Here is a 24,127-nt window from a genome sequence, read left to right as displayed (position 1 = left end):
ATACAGTGGGGAGAACAAGTATTTGATACACTGCCGATTTTGCAGGTTTTCCTACTTACAAAGCATGTAGAGGTCTGTAATTTTTATCATAGGTACACTTCAACTGTGAGAGAAGGAATCAGCAAAAATCCTGAAAATCACATTGTATGATTTTTAAGTAATTCATTTGCATTTTATTGCATGACATAAGTATTTGGTACATCAGAAAAGCTTTTGACTGGTACTGTATTTATGTAGGTTTACACAAGGGCTTTGTTTACTTTAAGAGATATAATAACACCTTGTGAAGCAGATGTAGGTTGGTCCTCTGTAGCTCAGCTGGTAGAGCACGGCGCTTGTAACCCCAAGGTAGTGGGTTCGATCCCCGGGACCACCCATACGTAAAAATGTATGCGCACATGATTAAGTCGCTCTGGATAAAAGCATCTGCTAAATGGCATATTTATTTTTATTTAAGTCGCTTTGGATAAAAGCGTCTGCTAAATGGCGTATTTTTATTTGTATTTTTTTTAAATGTTGAGTAGAGAATGAGACAAACTGTAATGCTATGCTAAAGTTGGAATGATGCTATGCTAAAGACTGTATTGATGCTATGCTTAAGACCGGAATAATGCTATGCTAAAGACCGGAATAATGCTATGCTAAAGACCGGAATAATGCTATGCTAAAGACCGGAATAATGCTATGCTAAAGACCGGAAAAATGCTATGCTAAAGACCGGAATAAAGCTATGCTAAAGACCGGAAAAAAGCTATGCTAAAGACCGGAATAATGCTATGCTCTCTCCGTGCTTTCCAGACACTTCAGGGTGTCTCCCAAATGGCAACCTAATTCCCCATAGCGCTCTGGTCAAAAGTAGTGCACTATATAGGGAATAGGGTGCCATTTGGGACGTAGCCTCAGTCTCCCTCTAAAGATACACCGATGATTTATGTCTACATGTTTATTTTACGACAGCACAAGGAAAGAAATGTTATGAGTATGTCTTTGTCAGTCCCCTACCAAATCGGCAAAAGTATATTTTGAGAGGATGGATGGGAGGCAAAGTGGTGGTGTGTTATCCCAAACATACAAAGGAAGTTCTCTTCACAGCTATTGAGCAGCAAGCTTAGTCTTGTGATGGAAAATTAGTCAGCAGGTTTTTTGCTGCTGCACCTTCAACAAGGCTTTTCCCTCTCGGAACGTGCATGTGCGCACGCATGTGCGTGTGAGAATCGAGAGTCTCGGTTCAAGGCTGATTGATTGGTTGGATTTACGTTACGTTACGTGCCAAGTGGATCAAAGGACCCCTGGGGGATACAAAGCACAATGGGATGATTGTCTCTTCATGGGACACAGTGTCAACGCCTTGAGCTCCAGATTAAAGGGGTACTTAGCAATTCTACTTCCCCAGAGTCAGAAGAACTCGTGGATACCATTTTAATGTCTCTGCGTGCAGTTTTAAAGGAAGTTGCTAACTACAGTGGGGGAAAAAAGTATTTAGTCAGCCACCAATTGTGCAAGTTCTCCCACTTAAAAAGATGAGAGGCCTGTACTTTTCATCATAGGTACATGTCAACTATGCCAGACAAATTGAGGAAAAAAAATCCAGAAAATCACATTGTAGGATTTTTTATGAATTTATTTGCAAATTATGGTGGAAAATAAGTATTTGGTCAACTACAAACAAGCAAGATTTCTGGCTCTCACAGACCTGTAACTTCTTCTTTAAGAGGCTCCTCTGTCCTCCACTCGTTACCTGTATTAATGGCACCTGTTTGAACTTGTTATCAGTATAAAAGACACCTGTCCACAACCTCAAACAGTCACACTCCAAACTCCACTATGGCCAAGACCAAAGAGCTGTCAAAGGACACCAGAAACAAAATTGTAGACCTGCACCAGGCTGGGAAGATTGAATCTGCAATAGGTAAGCAGCTTGGTTTGAAGAAATCAACTGTGGGAGCAATTATTAGGAAATGGAAGACATACAAGACCACTGATAATCTCCCTCGATCTGGGGCTCCACGCAAGATCTCACCCCGTGGGGTCAAAATGATCACAAGAACGGTGAGCAAAAATCCCAGAACCACACGGGGGGACCTAGTGAATGACCTGCAGAGAGCTGGGACCAAAGTAACAAAGCCTACCATCAGTAACACACTACGCCGCCAGGGACTCAAATCCTGCAGTGCCAGACGTGTCCCCCCTGCTTAAGCCAGTACATGTCCAGGCCCGTCTGAAGTTTGCTAGAGTGCATTTGGATGATCCAGAAGAGGATTGGGAGAATGTCATATGGTCAGATGAAACCAAAATAGAACTTTTTGGTAAAAACTCAACTCGTCGTGTTTGGAGGACAAAGAATGCTGAGTTGCATCCAAAGAACACCATACCTACTGTGAAGCATGGGGGTGGAAACATCATGCTTTGGGGCTGTTTTTCTGCAAAGGGACCAGGAAGACTGATCCGTGTAAAGGAAAGAATGAATGGGGCCATGTATCGTGAGATTTTGATTGAAAACCTCCTTCCATCAGCAAGGGCATTGAAGATGAAACGGTAGTAGGCTACAATCACAGACACTTTCATTACAGCAATCATGAGGATAATGTACTTTACAGTTGGACCAAATCATGGTTTTAGCCTCCTAAAAAAAAAGATAATGTAGAATGTGCAGCTCGCACCGATGTGACCAGTTACATTTTTTATTCGCTCAGCCAAATCAAAGGGTCACAAAATGCGACTAAATGGTCGCAGTCTGGAGCCCTGAACATGAATCAACTGTATCAAGTTATGCCCCCCACAATTCTGTTGATGAATGACAATGACAAAAATTCTAAATTGCAGTTCTACTATGATATCTAAGCCAGAGCAGATATACTTTATGTGGACGGTAGTATGACGGTGGTATGACGGTAGGGCGACTGCAGGGCGACGGTAGGACAACAGTAGGACAATGGTAAGATGAGGCGTGGCAGGTAGCCTAGCGGTTAGAAAGGCTAGCCTGCAACCAGAGGGTTGACAGTTCGAATCCCGGTTCCGACGGGGGGAAAATCTGTCTGGAAGTAAGCTGGCAAGCGGTGGGTTGCTGGTATCAGATTCTAGATGCCATTGCCTGCCGTTGTGCCCTTAAGCAAGGTACTTAACTCCCCACAACAGAAGCTTCCGGGTGATCCCAGCACCTCTCCAAAACCTGTATGTATGTGTGTATTTCGGAGGGGTTGAGTTAAAAACGGAAGTCACATTTCAGTTGGACCTTCAGTTGACCAATAAAGTGATCTTAATCTGATCTTAAAATAATGGTAGGATAACCATAGAACGGTAGGACGACAGTAGGCCGGAGCCAGGGTTTGGATAATGGTAGGATAACCATAGAACGGTAGGATGACAGTAGGCCAGAGCCAGGGTTTGGATAATGGTAGGATAACCATAGTAGAACGGTAGGATGACAGTAGGCCGGAGCCAGGGTTTGGATAATGGTAGGATAACCATAGAACGGTAGGACGACAGTAGGACAGAGCCATGGTTTGGATAATGGTAGGATAACCATAGAACGGTAGGACGGCAGTAGGCCGGAGCCAGGGTTTGGATAATGGTAGGATAACCATAGTAGAACGGTAGGATGACAGTAGGCCGGAGCCAGGGTTTGGATAATGGTAGGATAACCATAGTAGAACGGTAGGACAGCAGTAGGCCGGAGCCAGGGTTTGGATAATGGTAGGATAACCATAGAACGGTAGGATGGCAGTAGACCGGAGCCAGGGTTTGGATAATGGTAGGATAACCATAGTAGAACGGTAGGATGACAGTAGGCCGGAGCCAGGGTTTGGATAATGGTAGGATAACCATAGAACGGTAGGACGGCAGTAGGCCGGAGCCAGGGTTAGGGGCTCACCTGTGGGTTGTTGGCCTCGGCCAGCTTGCACTGTCTCAGGAACAGTTTGAGGTTACCCCAGTTCATATAGGGCAGCAGTACCATGGGCTTCTCCCCTTCCTCTGTACACACGTGACTGATGGGGAGCAGGTTCCTGGAGGACAGAGAGAGAAACACATAGGTAAACATACTGCACACATCAGTTAGCCCAGTGTTTCCCAACTCCGGGTCCTCAAGTACCCCCAACGGCACACATTTTGTTGTAACCCTGGACAAAAACACATGATTCAACTTGTCAAGGGCTTGAAGATTAGTTGACAAGTAGAATCAGGTGTGCTTGTCCGGGACCACAACATAAATATGTACTGTTGGGGGTACTGGAGGACATATCATCTGTGTTCGGGGGAAAGGAGAGAACACATCTGAAATACGTATGGAAACTTTATTCGGAGTGGCTGAGGTTACGGATGTTCTGGAAACCCGTTTTGCCGTGGCTGAAGAGATTTTACACCTAGCGGATGCTCTTTGTTCCGCTGCCAACCTAGAGGATGCTCTGTGCTCCGCTGCCGCTTCCCTTATGAACAAACCAACTTCATGTTGTACACAAAGGACATGTTCAAAAGAAATGTTCCAACTATTGCATTCCAAGCTTCAGTAGAATATTAACCCTCTACAGTCGAAGCCGGGGAGGGGGTTCTACTAAGCTATATGGAATTGTTTTAAGAAGGTCATGCCAAGGATGACTTAGCTATTTGATTTTGAATTTTGAAGTATATATATTTGGCCTTAATGCTATTAGCCCATTCAAACGCGTTTAATTACAGATTCACTACATGGAACAGAGTCCCCAAAATAATAAAATGGAAGTTTGTTCTGAAGTGTCTGTCCTATATCTGAGATAATAAATATCAGGATGTCCCCCCCCCATGTATTTAACCCCTTATTTTTGGCACTAAACAGTCTCCATATACAGTTGAAGTCGGAAGTTTACATACACTTAGGTCAAAATGATAATGGGAAATATATATTTTTAAAGGATATGTATATATGTATGTATATGTATTTATATGTATGTATGTGTATATGTATGTACAGTGAGGGAAAAAAGTATTTGATCCCCAGCTGATTTTGTACAGTGGGGGGAAAAAGTATTTAGTCAGCCACCAATTGTGCAAGTTTCAGCCACCAATTGTGCAAGTTATCCCACTTAGAAAGATGAGAGGCCTGTAATTTTCATCATGGGTACACGTCAACTATGACAGACAAAATGAGAAAAAAATAATCCAGAAAATCACATTGTAGGATTTTTCATGAATTTATTTGCAAATTATGGTGGAAAATAAGTATTTGGTCAATAACAAAAGTTTCTCAACACTTTGTTATATACCCTATGTTGGCAATGACACAGGTCAAACATTTTCTGTAAGTCGTTATTGGTATTTTGGCCCATTCCTCCATGCAGATCTCCTCTAGAGCAGTGATGTTTTGGGGCTGTCGCTGGGCAACACAGACTTTCAACTCCCTCCAAATTTTTTCTATGGGGTTGAGATCTGGAGACTGGCTAGGCCACTCCAGGACCTTGAAATGCTTCTTACGAAGCCACTCCTTTGTTGCCCGGGCGGTGTGTTTGGGATCATTGTCATGCTGTAAGACCCAGCCACGTTTCATCTTCAATGCCCTTGCTGATGGAAGGAGGTTTTCACTCAAAATCTCACGATACATGGCCCCATTCATTCTTTCCTTTACACGGATCAGTCGTCCTGGTCCCTTTGCAGAAAAACAGCCCCAAAGCATGATGTTTCCACCTCCATGCTTCACAGTAGGTATGGTGTTCTTTGAATGCAACTCGGCATTCTTTGTCCTCCAAACACGACGAGTTGAGTTTTTACCAAAAAGTTCTATTTTGGTTTCATCTGACCATATGACATTCTCCCAATCCTCTTCTGGATCATCTAAATGCACTCTAGCAAACTTCAGATGGGCCTGGACATGTACTGGCTTAAGCAGGGGGACACGTCTGGCACTGCAGGATTTGAGTCCCTGGCGGCGTAGTGTGTTACTGATGGTAGGCTTTGTTACTTTGGTCCCAGCTCTCTGCAGGTCATTCACTAGGTCCCCCCGTGTGGTTCTGGGATTTTTGCTCACCGTTCTTGTGATCATTTTGACCCAACGGGGTGAGATCTTGCGTGGAGCCCCAGATCGAGGGAGATTATCAGTGGTCTTGTATGTCTTCCATTTCCTAATAATTGCTCCCACAGTTGATTTCTTCAAACCAAGCTGCTTACCTATTGCAGATTCAGTCTTCCCAGCCTGGTGCAGGTCTACAATTTTGTTTCTGGTGTCCTTTGACAGCTCTTTGGTCTTGGCCATAGTGGAGTTTGGAGTGTGACTGTTTGAGGTTGTGGACAGGTGTCTTTTAATCTGATAACAAGTTCAAACAGGTGCCATTAATACAGGTAACGAGTGGAGGACAGAGGAGCCTCTTAAAGAAGAAGTTACAGGTCTGTGAGAGCCAGAAATCTTGATTGTTTGTAGGTGACCAAATACTTAAATTTGCAAATAAATTCATAAAAAAATCCTACAATGTGATTTCCTGGATATTTTTTTCTCAATTTGTCTGTCATAGTTGACGTGTACCTATGATGAAAATTACAGGCCTCTCTCATCTTTTTAAGTGGGAGAACTTGCACAATTGGTGGCTGACTAAATACTTTTTTCCCCCACTGTACGTTTGCCCACTGACAAAGAAATGATCAGTCTATAATTTTAATGGTAGGTTTATTTGAACAGTGTGAGACAGAATAACAACAAAAAAATCCAGAAAAACGCATGTTAAATATGTTATAAATTGATTTGCATTTTAATGAGGGAAAAAAGTATTTGACACCCTCTCAATCAGAAAGATTGGTCAGGTTTCTTTTATACAGGTAACGAACTGAGATTAGGAGCACACTCTTAAATGGAGTGCTCCTAATCTCAGTTTGTTACCTGTATAAAAGACACCTGTCCACAGAAGCAATCAATCAATCAGATTCCAAACTCTCCACCATGGCCAAGACCAAAGAGCTCTCCAAGGATGTCAGGGACAAGATTGTTGACCTACACAAGGCTGGAATGGGCTACAAGACCATCGCCAAGCAGCTTGGTGAGAAGGTGACAACAGTTGGTGCGATTATTCGCAAATGAAAGAAACACAAATAACGGCCTGGGGCTCCATGCAAGGTCTCACCTCGTGGAGTTGCAATGATCATGAGAACGGTGAGGAATCAGCCCAGAACTATACGTGAGGATCTTGTCAATGATCTCAAAGCAGCTGGGACCATAGTCACCAAGAAAACAATTGGTAACACACTACGCCATGAAGGACTGAAATCCTGCAGCGCCCGCAAGGTCCCCCTGCTCAAGAAAGCACATATACAGGCCCGTCTGAAGTTTGCCAATGAACATCTGAACGATTCAGAGGAGAACTGGGTGAAAGTGTTGTGGTTAGATGAGACCAAAATCGAGCTCTTTGGCATCAACTCAACTTGCCGTGTTTGGAGGAAGAGGAATGCTGCCTATGACCCCAAGAACACCATCCCCACCGTCAAACATGGAGGTGGAAACAATATGCTTTGGGGGTGTTTTTCTGCTAAGGGGACAGGACAACTTCACCGCATCAAAGGGACGATGGACGGGGCCATGTACCGTCTAATCTTGGGTGAGAACCTCCTTCCCTCAGCCAGGGCATTGAAAATGGGTCGTGGATGGGTATTCCAGCATGACAATGACCCAAAACACACGGCCAAGGCAACAAAGGAGTGGCTCAAGAAGAAGCACATTAAGGTCCTGGAATGGCCTAGCCAGTCTCCAGACCTTAATCCCATAGAAAATCTGTGGAGGGAGCTGAAGGTTCGAGTTGCCAAACGTCAGGCTCGAAACCTTAATGACTTGGAGAAGATCTGCAAAGAGGAGTGGGACAAAATCCCTCCTGAGATGTGTGCAAACCTGGTGGCCAACTGCAAGAAAGGTCTGACCTCTGATTGCCAACAAGGGTTTTGCCACCAAGTACTAAGTCATTTTTGCAGCGGGGTCAAATACTTATTTCCCTCATTAAAATGCAAATCAATTTATAAAATTTTTGACATACGCTTTTCTGGATTTTTTGTTGTTATTCTGTCTCTCACTGTTCAAATAAACCTACCATTAAAATTATAGACTGATCATGTCTTTGTCAGTGGGCAAACATACAAAATCAGCAGGGGATCAAATACTTTTTCCCCCTCACTGTATGTATATGTACAGTTGAAGTCGGAAGTTTACATACACTTAGGTTGGAGTCATTAAAACTCGTTTTTGCATCATGAGGAAGGAAAATTATGTGGATATATTGAAGCAACATCTCAAGACATCAGTCAGGAAGTTAAAGCTTGGTCGCAAATGGGTCTTCCAAATGGACAATGACCCCGAGCATACTTCCAAAGTTGTGGCAAAATGGCTTATGGACAACAAAGTCAAGGTATTGGAGTGGCCATCACAAAGCCCTGACCTCAATCCTATAGAAAATTTGTGGGCAGAACTGAAAAAGCGTGTGCGAGCAAGGAGGCCTACAAACCTGACTCAGTTACACCAGCTCTGTCAGGAGGAATGGGACAAAATTCACCCAATTTATTGTGGGAAGCTTGTGGAAGACTACCCGAAACGTTTGACCCAAGTTAAAAATGTAAAGGCAATGCTACCAAATACTAATTGAGTGTATGTAAACTTCTGATCCACTGGGAATGTGATGAAAGAAATAAAAGCTGAAATAAATCATTAATCATAAATCATCATACTCTCTACTATTATTCTGACATTTCACATTCTTAAAATAAAGTGGTGATCCTAACTGACCTAAGACAGGGAATTTTTACTAGGATAAAATGTCAGGAATTGTGAAAAACTGAGTTTAAATGTATTTGGCTAAGGTGTATGTAAACTTCAGACTTCAACTGTATACTGTCCTTCCATTAATTTTCTCAAGATGAGATGAGTCTTGTGAGGCCTGTGGGAGTCATACAGCAAAACAACCCACATCTACGTGTTCGTGGTAGTCTCACGTTTCCACAGAGCGATCATATTAGTGTGTAGCCCAAACTGTTCGGACGCTTACAGACAGAAGTTGGCAGGTCGGCTGCACCAAGACGCTTGTGAGGGTCATCGTGTTCGTGAGAGTCTCATCTTTCCACAGAGATGTCATAATAGTTTGTAGGTTTTCTGTGAGAAGACCGATTTTCGGGATGTCTCATGGTCCGACAAACACCCGCTATAGCTCTGTCACCTTTCGCCGCAGATGCGGAAGTTCGACATCGCCGGGGAGGTGGAGTGGGAGCAGTATCTATGCAGTGTAAAATAACACATGGGAAGTGGAGTGGGAGCAGTATCTATGGAGTGTATAATAACACATGGGAGGTGGAGTGGGAGCAGTATCTATGTAGTGTATAATAACACATGGGAGGTGGAGTGGGAGCAGTATCTATGGAGTGTATAATAACACATGGGAGGTGGAGTGGGAGCAGTATCTATGGAGTGTAAAATAACACATGGGAGGTGGAGTGGGAGCAGTATCTATGTAGTGTATAATAACACATGGGAGGTGGAGTGTGAGCAGTAGCTATGCAGTGTAAAATAACACATGGGAGGTGGAGTGGGAGCAGTATCTATGTAGTGTATAATAACACATGGGAGGTGGAGTGTGAGCAGTATCTATGCAGTGTAAAATAACACGCACAGAACGTGATCCCGATCAGTAGCTTTGAGAAAGAGCTCAACTTTATTTATCCAGGTGTGTCTCACTGGGATAAAAATATATTTCGCAAGAGATGCCAGTAATATATCTAGCAATATAGATACTTTATTGTCCTTTGGGTTAGATGTGTCTTCTGCCTTCCCCAACACACACAGACACAAAAAACGAATAACGCGTGGAGTATTAATGAGTATTCCATCTCTACTTAGACCAATGGAAAATATTACTAATCCTGAGTCTCAGCAGGGGTGAAACCAATTCCACTGAATGGGCATATATTTTGTTGAAGATTGGTGAGATGTTAAAACCAGTCAAGCCCATTGCGTGACAATGTGACACACAGGAGGGAGTTCTGGGAAGATTGGTTCCGGTGTTGGCTGACGGGACAGTAGTGGCTGCCAGACAGACGGAGGAGGATGCGTCTCGGAGAGCTGATGAGAGGAGAGACGTCTCTCACTGTGACAGCCTGACCTCAGGAAGGGGAAGAGGAAGGTGTGGGCCCAGCCGTGACGAACTTACACGGCTTCCACATAATCACCCAGTGCACACACACACGCACAGACCCAATATCTTGCACACACAACACACGTACGGCAGGACAAGCAGTCCAATGCTCAGAGGTGTTTTGGGGAAGTGTCAGACTGCAGCAGCCTTGAATCAGGACCAACAATGCAACAGGCTGACGTTCCAGTCATAACCAGGGCCCTGTGTTTTGGCAGTCATGTCACACGCCTGGATTTTAACCTTTATTTAAAAGCTTTTTCATCAGACCGTCCCCTTTTTCTTCTCATGTCAGATGGTCCAGCTCCGTCCTTAGACAACCATCTTTCGTTTTTAGGTGGAATTCTCTTTTCTGGATACAGCTTCAAAACACAGGATCAAATATTGCTGTGTCACATGATTGCGCACAACACATGGCCCTAGCATAGCGGACAGTTCAAGGGTTCAAACAGAATGAGGAACAACCTAAGACAACAGTGTGTCATCTTTTAGTGTGGGAAGCTAAACAGGGTGGTGCTGGGACCCTTTCAACAAGTTTCCAAGGTAGTGCCGCTTTGGAAACAAGTGTTTTAATAAATGCTTTTAAGTGCTGTTCTCTGGGGGATCCGGTTGGACTACTTATAATTATAAATAAATTCAATTGTGCCAATTGACATCCAGGATCCAAACCACCCGTTTTATAACATGTAATCTTTAGTGTATGGAAATCTAGTTGGCATCTAGTTGTGCAAGGTGACTCTTTCAACAGGTTTCGAAAGTAATTTCCAGTTCAGGGACATTGTGTTGTTACGACCATAGAATTAGAATGAATGTGTGGGATGATGAGTTATTGCTGAGCAGACAGCTCAGTCAGTCTGAGTTGTATATATATATATATATATGTGTCTCGTCATGTCGATGCCATGTGGAAATAAACAAGGACGCCAGAGGCTAGCCCTTTGACTTACTGACTAACCCGCAGAATTAAAAACAGAGATCTGTCTGATCTCGGTTCAGCTGGTTGTGACGTACCTCTGGTGATTTGATTGACTGATTTACCTGTGATGAAGTCCTCGTAGTTTACAGCTTTCTGTCAGCATCATGGTCACCTGCACCTCAGAGGCCTGGTCTACAGAATGAGAGAAGAGGCGAAAGAGCAAAAGAGAGAAATCAAGAAGGAAGGAGAGAAGAGAAGACAAGAGACTCAGGTTTAGTCTAGAAAATCAGGGGATATATTAGTGCAGTCTTGATGAACACCCAACTTAAGTTTTGGAACACAACCCCAAAACACCACTCAGTAGACGACTGCTTGGCTGTATGCTACGACTGCTTGGCTGTATGCTACAACTGCTTGGCTGTATGCTACGACTGCTTGGCTGTATGCTACGACTGCTTGGCTGTATGCTACGACTGCTTGGCTGTATGCTACGACTGCTTGGCTGTATGCTACGACTGCTTGGCTGTATGCTACGACTGCTTGGCTGTATGCTACGACTGCTTGGCTGTATGCTACGACTGCTTGGCTGTATGCTACGACTGCTTGGCTGTATGCTACGACTGCTTGGCTGTATGCTACGACTGCTTGGCTGTATGCTACGACTGCTTGGCTGTATGCTACGACTGCTTGGCTGTATGCTACGACTGCTTGGCTGTATGCTAACCCTTCTTGAACAAGCTGAGCCATGAACATTCCTCATGACTAACTGGGGGGAATAGTCTAAAAAAGGTCATCTAACAGTCTAACAACCCTCTTGACCTCACACCATTCTATTCTCTGAGAACAGCCCCACCACTCAGGGCTTCCTGTGAGAGTTATATCTTCTCTGGTTTGGAGAAACAGACGCTAGATTGACTCTTGCCAAGCCAAGCCACACAGAGGCCCAGAACTGGGTTCTATTACTATTTAAAATCATTCAAATTATTGGGCGTTTGCTCTAGTCTTCCTGGAGTGCCAGCGGGGTTTGCACTCGTGCGACTATTCTATTGATTCTTTTTTTTGCCAAACTCAATCAAAACCCAGATAGAGTTCTTGAAGTGATTTCATAAACTATTTGAACCCAGGTCTGCAGAGGGCCCGTGTTTAATCTGGGAGTGAGAGAGAGGCCTTCTGGGAAGCAGGCATGTTTCCTGCCCTCGGGGCCTGCTGGGAGGAAGAGGAGGAGGAAGTGGAACGATGAACAAAGCAGGACCCTGGTATGGTTGGCATGGTTGTGGGCACATTGTTCATGGTTTGGTACCCACCCCACCCTGGATAAACATGGAAGTGTCTAGAGGAGCTAGAGGGCAAAGGTCAGCTGGAAAGGGAGACATGAACCTGAGAACGCCTGCGGGAAGGAGAGCCATATGCTGTGGGGGTGGTAACCTACGGGTACCCTTCCACCTGACGAGATCGAAGTCAAGTGGTCAGAGGTTGCCTAAGTCCATTTAACCCAAACCCATAACCTTAGGTTAACATTATGGTCTAATCCGTAGGCTAACAGCCCTGCTAACAATTGTTTTCATATGCACAGGAAACCTAATAAGATAAATGGATATCTGTTTATTCAAACTGGTGGGAAATTCATCACAGCCACGCAGATAGCAGCAATACACAGTATACAGTGGGGAGAACAAGTATTTGATACACTGCTGATTTTGCAGGTTTTCCTACTTACAAAGCATGTAGAGGTCTGTCATTTTTATCATAGGTACACTTCAACTGTGAGAGACGGAATCTAAAACAAAAATCCAGAAAATCACATTGTATGATTTTTAAGTAATTAATTTGCATTTTATTGCATGACATAAGTATTTGATACATCAGAAGAGCAGAACTTAATATTTGGTACAGAAACCTTTGTTTGCAATTACAGAGATCATACGTTTCCTGTAGATCTTGACCAGGTTTGCACACACTGCAGCAGGGATTTTGGCCAACTCCTCCATACAGACCTTCTCCAGATCCTTCAGGTTTCGGGGCTGTCGCTGGGAATACGGACTTTCAGCTCCCTCCAAAGATTTTCTATTGGGTTCAGGTCTGGAGACTGGCTAGGCCACTCCAGGACCTTGAGATGCTTCTTACGGAGCCACTCCTTAGTTGCCCTGGCTGTGTGTTTCGGGTCATTGTCATGCTGGAAGACCCAGCCACAACCCATCTTCAATGCTCTTACTGAGGGAAGGAGGTTGTTGGCCACGATTTCGCGATACATGGCCCCATCCATCCTCCCCTCAATACGGTGCAGTCGTCCTGTCCCCTTTGCAGAAAAGCATCCCCAAAGAATGATGTTTCCACCTCCTTGCTTCACGGTTGGGATGGTGTTCTTGGGGTTGTACTCATCCTTCTTCTTCCTCCAAACACGGCGAGTGGAGTTTAGACCAAAAGCTCTATTTTTGTCTCATCAGACCACATGACCTTCTCCCATTCCTCCTCTGGATCATCCAGATGGTCATTGGCAAACTTCAGACGGGCCTGGACATGCGCTGGCTTGAGCAGGGGGACCTTGCGTGCGCTGCAGGATTTTAATCCATAACGGCGTAGTGTGTTACTAATGGTTTTCTTTGAGACTGTGGTCCCAGCTCTCTTCAGGTCATTGACCAGGTCCTGCCGTGTAGTTCTGGGCTGATCCCTCACCTTCCTCATGATCATTGATGCCCCACGAGGTGAGATCTTGCATGGAGCCCCAGACCGAGGGTAATTGACCGTCATCTTGAACTTCTTCCATTTTCTAATAATTGCGCCAACAGTTGTTGCCTTCTCACCAATCTGCTTGCCTATTGTCCTGTAGCCCATCCCAGCCTTGTGCAGGTCTACAATTGTATCCCTGATGTCCTTACACAGCTCTCTGGTCTTGGCCATTGTGGAGAGGTTGGAGTCTGTTTGATTGAGTGTGTGGACAGGTGTCTTTTATACAGGTAACAAGTTCAAACAGGTGCAGTTAATACAGGTAATGAGTGGAGAACAGGAGGGCTTCTTAATGAAAAACTAACAGGTCTGTGAGAGCCGGAATTCTTACTGGTTGGTAGGTGATCAAATACTTATGTCATGCAATAAAATGCAAATTAATTACTTAAAAATCATACAATGTGATTTTCTGGATTTTTGTTTTAGATTCCGTCTCTCACAGTTGAAGTGTACCTATGATAAAAATTACAGACCTCTACATGCTTTGTAAGTAGGAAAACCTGCAAAATCGGCAGTGTATCAAATACTTGTTCTCCCCACTGTACATATTAACAATGATAGGGTCTTGTGACGCTTTAATATGTCAATAACACCGTTGAAAAGGTTCTTGAAAGGTTTAGCATCCAAAGACAGATGAACTCTATTCTCGTGTTGTGTACCATTCATTTTCTGACCATGGTACAATTGACACCGGCTTTAACTTTCGGTCAGCCCTTTAACAGTGGCATTTGTGAACCGAGGGCTTTCTCTGTCTGCAGCAGGAGCATAGAGATGAAACAGACATAGCAACTTCCTGGAAACAGATCAGGTGGTACTCAGTTTACTCAGGGACATGCCATCCTGGCACCTGCCATAACACTGTTTGCCAAGCCCTTTATTTTTTTAAACACACGTTAAGTTACCCATGAAAGGGAGACGGGGAAAACGTTAAAACAACCTTTACAGCATAATGTTTCAATTTACGGATGGAAAACATTGTTTGTTACACTAGAGCGCAATAGCTGAAGCAGTGACATGGGACTGAATGGGTTGCAGGCAGTGATGAGGGAATGGACGACTGCGTACCTTTCACAGTCTTCACAAAGCACTGCTTCTCCTTGGTCGGGTCCTTCTCGTCCAATAGAACACCGTGGAAGATGCGGCCAAACGTTCCTGTGAAAGAAGAGCACAGATTTTATTAAAAGGAAAGTACAAGGGCAGAGGCAGGCGCGTCTCATTGACAGACTGACAGTGAAACGTCACCTCACACACACTGGCTGACAGAGGGTGGGCTTTTGTTAATTCCTTTATCACTCATTGGAAAACATAAAAATGACATAGAACCCCAATGAACAGCATTTCAGGGCTCTGTAAAACTCGTATCCCTCAGGGCTCGGTACTAGGTCCTCTCCTGGTGTCCCCCAGGGCTCGGTACTAGGTCCTCTCCTGTTCTCACTACTGGTATCCCCCAGGGTTCGGTACTAGGTCCTCTCCTGTTCTCACTACTGGTGTCCCCCAGGGCTCGGTACTAGGTCCTCTCCTGTTCTCACTACTGGTGTCCCCCAGGGATCGGTACTAGGTCCTCTCCTGTTCTCACTACTGGTGTCCATCAGGGATCGGTACTAGGTCCTCTCCTGTTCTCACTACTGGTGTCCCCCAGGGATCGGTACTAGGTCCTCTCCTGTTCTCACTACTGGTGTCCCCCAGGGCTTGTTTCTAGGTATTCTTTAATGTCTCACTACTGGTGTCCCCCAAGGCTTGTTTCTAGGTATTCTTTAATGTCTCACTACTGGTGTCCCCCAAGGCTTGTTTCTAGGTATTCTTTAATGTCTCACTACTGGTATCCCCCAGGGCTTGTTTCTAGGTATTATTTAATGTCTCACTACTGGTGTCCCCCAAGGCTTGTTTCTAGGTATTCTTTAATGTCTCACTACTGGTGTCCCCCAAGGCTTGTTTCTAGGTATTCTTTAATGTCTCACTACTGGTGTCCCCCAAGGCTTGTTTCTAGGTATTCTTTAATGTCTCACTACTGGTATCCCCCAGGGCTTGTTTCTAGGTATTCTTTAATGTCTCACTACTGGTATCCCCCAGGGCTTGTTTCTAGGTATTCTTTAATGTCTCACTACTGGTGTCCCCCAAGGCTTGTTTCTAGGTATTCTTTAATGTCTCACTACTGGTGTCCCCCAAGGCTTGTTTCTAGGTATTATTTAATGTCTCACTACTGGTATCCCCCAGGGCTTGTTTCTAGGTATTCTTTAATGTCTCACTACTGGTGTCCCCCAAGGCTTGTTTCTAGGTATTCTTTAATGTCTCACTACTGGTGTCCCCCAAGGCTTGTTTCTAGGTATTCTTTAATGTCTCACTACTGGTATCCCCCAGGGCTTGTTTCTAGGTATTCTTTAATGTCTCACTACTGGTATCCCCCAGGGCTTGTTTCTAGGTATTCTTTAATGTCTCACTACTGGTGTCCCCCAGGGCTTGTTTCTAGGTATTCTAGGTATTCTTTAATGTCTCACTACTGGTGTCCCCCAAGGCTTGTTTCTAGGTATTCTTTAATGTCTCACTACTGGTATCCCCCAGGGCTTGTTTCTAGGTATTCTTTAATGTCTCACTACTGGTATCCCCCAGGGCTTGTTTCTAGGTATTCTTTAATGTCTCACTACTGGTGTCCCCCAAGGCTCGTTTCTAGGTATTCTTTAATGTCTCACTACTGGTGTCCCCCCCAAGGCTTGTTTCTATGTATTCTTTAATGTCTCACTACTGGTATCCCCCAGGGCTTGTTTCTAGGTATTCTTTAATGTCTCACTACTGGTATCCCCCAGGGCTTGTTTCTAGGTATTCTTTAATGTCTCACTACTGGTATCCCCCAGGGCTTGTTTCTAGGTATTCTTTAATGTCTCACTACTGGTGTCCCCCAAGGCTTGTTTCTAGGTATTCTTTAATGTCTCACTACTGGTGTCCCCCAAGGCTTGTTTCTAGGTATTCTTTAATGTCTCACTACTGGTGATCCCCAAGGCTTGTTTCTAGGTATTCTTTAATGTCTCACTACTGGTGTCCCCCAGGGCTCGGTACTAGGTATTCTTTAATGTCTCACTACTGGTGTCCCCCAAGGCTTGTTTCTAGGTATTCTTTAATGTCTCACTACTGGTGTCCCCCAAGGCTTGTTTCTAGGTATTATTTAATGTCTCACTACTGGTATCCCCCAGGGCTTGTTTCTAGGTATTCTTTAATGTCTCACTACTGGTGTCCCCCAAGGCTTGTTTCTAGGTATTCTTTAATGTCTCACTACTGGTGTCCCCCAAGGCTTGTTTCTAGGTATTCTTTAATGTCTCACTACTGGTATCCCCCAGGGCTTGTTTCTAGGTATTCTTTAATGTCTCACTACTGGTATCCCCCAGGGCTTGTTTCTAGGTATTCTTTAATGTCTCACTACTGGTGTCCCCCAGGGCTTGTTTCTAGGTATTCTAGGTATTCTTTAATGTCTCACTACTGGTGTCCCCCAAGGCTTGTTTCTAGGTATTCTTTAATGTCTCACTACTGGTATCCCCCAGGGCTTGTTTCTAGGTATTCTTTAATGTCTCACTACTGGTATCCCCCAGGGCTTGTTTCTAGGTATTCTTTAATGTCTCACTACTGGTGTCCCCCAAGGCTCGTTTCTAGGTATTCTTTAATGTCTCACTACTGGTATCCCCCAGGGCTTGTTTCTAGGTATTCTTTAATGTCTCACTACTGGTATCCCCCAGGGCTTGTTTCTAGGTATTCTTTAATGTCTCACTACTGGTATCCCCCAGGGCTTGTTTCTAGGTATTCTTTAATGTCTCACTACTGGTGTCCCCCAAGGCTTGTTTCTAGGTATTCTTTAATGTCTCACTACTGGTGTCCCCCAAGGCTTGTTTCTAGGTATTCTTTAATGTCTCACTACTGGTGATCCCCAAGGCTTGTTTCTAGGTATTCTTTAATGTCTCACTACTGGTGTCCCCCAGGGCTCGGTACTAGGTATTCTTTAATGTCTCACTACTGGTGTCCCCCAAGGCTTGTTTCTAGGTATTCTTTAATGTCTCACTACTGGTATCCCCCAGGGCTTGTTTCTAGGTATTCTTTAATGTCTCACTACTGGTATCCCCCAGGGCTTGTTTCTAGGTATTCTTTAATGTCTCACTACTGGTGTCCCCCAAGGCTTGTTTCTAGGTATTCTTTAATGTCTCACTACTGGTGTCCCCCAAGGCTTGTTTCTAGGTATTCTTTAATGTCTCACTACTGGTGTCCCCCAGGGCTCGGTACTAGGTATTCTTTAATGTCTCACTACTGGTGTCCCCCAAGGCTTGTTTCTAGGTATTCTTTAATGTCTCACTACTGGTGTCCCCCAAGGCTTGTTTCTAGGTATTCTTTAATGTCTCACTACTGGTGTCCCCCAGGGCTCGGTACTAGGTATTCTTTAATGTCTCACTACTGGTGTCCCCCAAGGCTTGTTTCTAGGTATTCTTTAATGTCTCACTACTGGTGTCCCCCAAGGCTTGTTTCTAGGTATTCTTTAATGTCTCACTACTGGTGTCCCCCAGGGATCGGTACTAGGTCCTCTCCTGGTGTCCATCAGGGCTTGGTACTAGGTCCTCTCCTGGTGTCCCCCAGGGCTCGGTTCTAGGTCCTCTCGTCACTAACTTTGGTCATATCCTCACAGTCTCGCCTACCATTGCTATGCTGATGACAGCCAACCTAAAAACAAAATCACGGGACAATGACAGAGCTATTCTGACAAAACAGCTTCAACACACGGTAAAGAGAGAAGGGCGCTATATAAGCATTGATAGCTTCAGGGACAGAGAAACAGAGGAGAGAAGCAGGTAAAAATACATTAAAACAGCGTCAATCATCAAGGTAAACTGAAGAATACAGGCCTGGAGGCCAACTTGGCCCTGTGTAACTTGGCCCTGTGTCTCAACAGGAGTGGTGATGACGGATAACAACAGAGTTAGTGTTTAACTGTCTCTTCATTCTCTCCCCGGCTCTGTCGGGCGAGTCTGGACCTGCAGGCTCGCTGGAACAGAAGAAACCCATACAGAGTGGAGAGCCCCCTCCAAGGGCTCCTTTTCCCTCCCTCCCTCAAACATCCTGACCTCTTCCTATAGGGCCGGTGCTCTGGAGAGCACTGACTGAGGTAATTTTCTGCTGTAAATCTGAATGGAATAGTTCCAACATCACTTTGGCAAAAACAACTTTCTCCAGTCCTCGTTGCACAAGGCAGGCACATTGATAAAGGTGAGGTCTCCGGAGAGGGAATTGGATATCACGAGTGGTCAGCAAACAACAATCCTAAACTAAAGACGCCAGCACAGATCATTAGGTCTACACGTGCACCATCTGTGTGACTGGTGCACAGTGAGCACAGTCAGGGGCACTGTTCATCAATGATAACAACACCGTTTATGCAGTGTGCCTGAGGGTTTTGAATGTGGTCTGTGGCTGTGTGATAAAAAAAGCCACCAAATAAACTCAGTAAACCATATTCACAGGAATATGGCAAAGAAGTGGGTGATGTTCTCCAACATACAAGAAATAAGCACTCGCTGTTATAACACAGAACACACAGCCTTGGGCTATGGGAGGCCAGGGAGGATCAGATCAGGTTTTGCTGAGGAGTAGTGTGATTTCTGCAGGCCGTTGTGTCATCATCTTCTCAGCAGACTCCTCAGCTTGGGGCCAGACCAGAGCTAAGCTGGAGCAAGGCCAGGGCCAGACCAGAGCTACGATGGAGCAAGGCCAGGGCCAGACCAGAGCTACGCTGGAGAAAGGCCAGGGCCAGACCAGAGCTAAGCTGGAGCAAGGCCAGGGCCAGACCAGAGCTAAGCTGGAGCAAGGCCAGGGCCAGACCAGAGCTACGATGGAGCAAGGCCAGGGCCAGACCAGAGCTACGCTGGAGAAAGGCCAGGGCCAGACCAGAGCTACGCTGGAGCAAGGCCAGGGCCAGACCAGAGCTACGCTGGAGCAAAGCCAGGGCCAGACCAGAGCTACGCTGGAGCAAGGCCAGGGCCAGACCAGAGCTACGCTGGAGCAAGGCCAGGGCCAGACCAGAGCTACGCTGGAGCAAGGCCAGGGCCAGACCAGAGCTACGCTGGAGCAAGGCCAGGGCCAGACCAGAGCTACGCTGGAGCAAGGCCAGGGCCAGACCAGAGCTACGCTGGAGCAAGGCCAGGGCCAGACCAGAGCTACGCTGGAGCAAGGCCAGGGCCAGACCAGAGCTACGCTGGAGCAAGGCCAGGGCGATATTGTCAATTTCCTCCTGAGACGAGTCCTTTTGGATACATTTCCTCAGCACTCTGTCTCCAAGAGATCTAAACGAGGAACTAGACAGAAGTTGCTGGATATTGGCGGGAACTGGAACGCGTTGTCGTACACGTCGATCCAGAGCATCCCAAACATGCTCTATGGGTGACATGTCTGGTGAGTATGCAGGCCATGGAAGAACTGGGACATTTTCAACTTCCAGGAATTGTGTACAGATCCTTGTGACATGGGGGCGGGCATTATCATGCTGAAACATGAGGTGATGGCGGCGGATGAATGGCACGTCAATGGGCCTCAGGATCTCGTCACGGTATCTCTGCATTCAAATGGCCATCGATAAAATGCAATTGTGTTTGTTGTCCGTAGCTTATGCCTGCCCATACCATAACCCCACAGTAACCATGGGATACTCTGTTGACAACGTTGACATCAGCAAACCGCTAACCCACACGACGCCATACACGCATCCGTGAAGAGCACACTTCTCCAGCGTGCCAGTGGCCATCGAAGGTGAGCATTTGGCCACTGAAGTCGGTTACGAGCTATGTACGCATAGCTGGTGGGGTGGGAAAGCCACGGAACCATTTCGGAACGGGTCCAACTTTTTGGACACGTTGAAGACCTCTAATTCCAAATATCCACACATCGCATACTACTACCTGAATGAAGCAATACATGTCGTATAGAGGTCAATGGAATGCAGACCGTGAGCAAAGTGTAAAGGAAGCCTTCATTGGTGGCCAATCAAAAACATATGGTCTAACAATGTGGATATTTGTAAAAATCAGTCATGATGTATGTGTTCTAACCGGCCGGCCCACAACGTGGTTACTAAAATCCGATTTGGATATATTTGGCTGTTTTCGCTGCATTATATTTAGAAGTTATCCCTTTTCACCTTTATGAAACATGGCTGCTAAGTGCTAACACCCCATTCGCATAAGCAGGTAGCATAACTAGCCATATAGAAATCGGTGGTGGTAGTTGAAGCCGTTTTGAAGTGTAATGCAGTTGGTGACGATGGCATGAACATGTATTGGGGTTGACATGCATATACTCCCATTTTTACCCATTATGTGAAATACACAGTTGGCTAATTTTCCGTGCATGGCGTTTCCATGGCGTTTCCTTTGTTTTGGTCGAATTTCATTGATCTATGTATTGGGCAAATGTAATTATTTTAATTTTTTTTCTGGGGGTAGATCACCTTAGTTGGAAGTGGGAGCTGGTCATTGGACCGTGTGTTCTGTAACATCTTTAAATTTCACAACCACGTAAAACAATAACATTCATCCATCAGTCATGAATCAATGTGTGCGTCTGTGTCCCTAAACCCTATACAGTGCCCTTCTTTTGACCAGGGCCCCTAGGCGTGCCAGCGAATAGGGTGCCATTTGGGATGTACACACAGACGTCACAAAACACCTTGTAAGGGCTTAGTAGGAAATGGAGTCGAACAGTGTGTTCTGTGTTCTTTCGTTTCACAACATGGAGATAATTGCAGAGGTCAGAGGACATATTTCCCAGAAGTCAACAGCAGATCTATCGGACAGGTTGGGTCCCGCCACAGTCACGGTCTGTGTCCTGTGACTGTAGGCTATAGTTGTCTCACTAATGCTGTAGAGATGCAATCAGGATATTTGTGTTGCGATGGTTAATGCAGTTCAATCCAGTAATCAGAATTCAGGTTATATTCAGACTTCAGTGCCAGTCAGCTCTGAAATTCTGGGGGTTGCGAACTGTTGCAGTCGCTGGTGCAATACTCTGTGTGTGTGTATGTGTGTGTGTATGTGTGTATGTGTGTGTGTGTGTGTGTGTGTTATGTGTGTATGTGTGTATGTGTGTGTGTGTGTGTGTGTGTGTAGTTAGAGTTACCTTCATGCAGGACGTCCCGTAGAGTGACTCTCAGTCTGGAGATGGCGATGTCTTTGACCTTGGCTTTGACCTCCAGCAGACTAACACTTCTCAGGTCGTTCTTCTCAATACGCAGGGACGGGTAGCCTGGGTGAGAGGGGGGAGGGAGGGAGAGAGAGAGAGAGAGAGAGAGAGAGAGAGAGAGAGAGAGAGAGAGAGAGAGAGAGAGAGAGAGAGAGAGAGAGAGAGAGAGAGAGAGAGAGAGAGAGAGAGAGAGAGAGAGAGAGAGAGAGAGAGAGAGAGAGAGAGAGAGAGAGAGAGAGAGAGAGAGAGAGAGAGAGAGAGAGAGAGAGAGAGAGAGAGAGAGAGAGAGAGAGAGAGAGAGAGAGAGAGAGAGAGAGAGAGAGAGAGAGAGAGAGAGAGAGAGAGAGAGAGAGAGAGAGAGAGAGAGAGAGAGAGAGAGAGAGAGAGAGAGAGAGAGAGAGAGAGAGAGAGAGAGAGAGAGAGAGAGAGAGAGAGAGAGAGAGAGAGAGAGAGAGAGAGAGAGAGAGAGAGAGAGAGAGAGAGAGAGAGAGAGAGAGAGAGAGAGAGAGAGAGAGAGAGAGAGAGAGAGAGAGAGAGAGAGAGAGAGAGAGAGAGAGAGAGAGAGAGAGAGAGAGAGAGAGAGAGAGAGAGAGAGAGAGAGAGAGAGAGAGAGAGAGAGAGAGAGAGAGAGAGAGAGAGAGAGAGAGAGAGAGAGAGAGAGAGAGAGAGAGAGAGGGAGGGAGGCAGGGAGAGAGAGAGAGGGAGGGAGGGAGACATACAGACAAGTCAGTGAGGGTTTGAAATCAGACTTCTAATACACGCTCTCCTCCCTTCTAATACACGCTCTCCTCCCTTCTAATACACGCTCTCCTCCCTTCTAATACACGCTCTCCTCCCTTCTAATACACGCTCTCCTCCCTTCTAATACACTCTCTCCTAACTTTACTGTCTCTTTCACCGTCGCCTTCCAATAAACGTGAAAATATGTAAAGGAGTTGGAACCTTAGTATGATGACTGAAATATGACTTTTATCTGAGGCTCAAAGAGTTTGAAATCCATGTCTAAAACTGAATCAACATCTTCAAATTGGCAAGTTCGTTTTAAATTCTCTTGATGTCTGTTACACTACAATCACACAAGACAACCAACCAGGGATTAGGCTGATTAGATAAACCGCATGTATCCAGAGTCCATTTCATAACATCTTTACAGACACACAGTACCAGTCAAAAGTTTGGACACACCTACTCATTCAACGGCTGTTCTTTATTTTTTACTATTTTCTACATTATAGAATAACAGTGAAGACATAAAAACTATGAAATAACACCAAAAAAAAAGTTAAATATATTTTATTCTTCAAAATAGCCACCCTTTGCCTTGATGACAGATTTACACACTCTTGGCATTCTCTCAACCAGCTTCACCTGGAATGCTTTTCCAACAGTCTTGAAGGAGTTCCCACATATGCTGAGCACTTGTTGGTCGCTTTTCCTTCACTCATCCCAAACCATCTCAATTAGGTTGAGGTCGGGTGATTGTGGAGGCCAGGTCATCTGATGCAGCACTCCATCACTCTCCTTCTTGGTAAAATAGCCTTTCCACAGCCTGGAGGTGTTTCATTGTCCTGTTGAAAAACAAATGATAGTCCCACTAAGCCCAAACCAGATGGGATGGCGTATCGCTGCAGAATGCTGTGGTAGCCATGCTGGTTAAGACTCCCTTGAATTCTAAATAAATCACAGACAGTGTCACCAGCAAAGCACCCTCACATCTCCTCCATGCTTCACGGTGGGAACCACACATGCGGAGATCATCCGTTCACCTACTCTGCGTCCACAAAGACACAGCGGTTGGAACCAAAAATCTCCAATTTGGACTCAGACCAAAAGGAAAGATTTCCACCAGTCTAATGTCTATTGCTCGTGTTTCTTGGCCCAAGCAAGTCTCTTCTTCTTCTTCTTATTGGTGTCTAGTAGTGGTTTCTTTGAAGCAATTCGACCATGAAGGCCTGATTCACGCAGTCTCCTCTGAACAGTTGATGTTGAGATGTGTCTGTTACTTGAACTCTGTGAAGCATTTATTTGGGCTGCAATTTCTGAGGCTGGTAACTCTAATGAACGTATCCTCTGCAGCAGAGGAAACTGGGTCTTCCATTCCTGTCGCGGTCCTCATGAGTCAGTTTCATTATAACGTTTGATGGTTTTTGCGACTGCACTTGAAGAAACG

General features: G+C 45.3%; 1 protein-coding gene across 4 annotated transcripts in view; it reads right to left on the bottom strand.

Moving 5' to 3' along the window:
* Positions 1 to 24,127, bottom strand: part of ryk (receptor like tyrosine kinase) — a 104,259-nt gene that overhangs the window by 17,700 nt on the left and 62,432 nt on the right. For all 4 annotated transcript variants that reach the window (XM_041840688.2, XM_041840690.2, XM_041840689.2 and 1 more), the window contains 4 exons: positions 21,895 to 22,020; positions 14,824 to 14,910; positions 11,157 to 11,226; positions 3,872 to 4,004 (listed from right to left, as the gene is read on the bottom strand). In XM_041840688.2, the coding sequence (XP_041696622.1) occupies positions 3,872 to 4,004; positions 11,157 to 11,226; positions 14,824 to 14,910; positions 21,895 to 22,020 (416 nt within the window). The remainder of the gene's footprint in view (positions 1 to 3,871; positions 4,005 to 11,156; positions 11,227 to 14,823; positions 14,911 to 21,894; positions 22,021 to 24,127) is intronic.

Source organism: Coregonus clupeaformis, chromosome 20 (assembly GCF_020615455.1).
Source record: "Coregonus clupeaformis isolate EN_2021a chromosome 20, ASM2061545v1, whole genome shotgun sequence".
Classification (NCBI taxonomy): Eukaryota; Metazoa; Chordata; class Actinopteri; order Salmoniformes; family Salmonidae; genus Coregonus; species Coregonus clupeaformis.
Note: the sequence above shows the minus strand (reverse complement) of the source record. Positions and strands in the feature narration are given on the sequence as shown.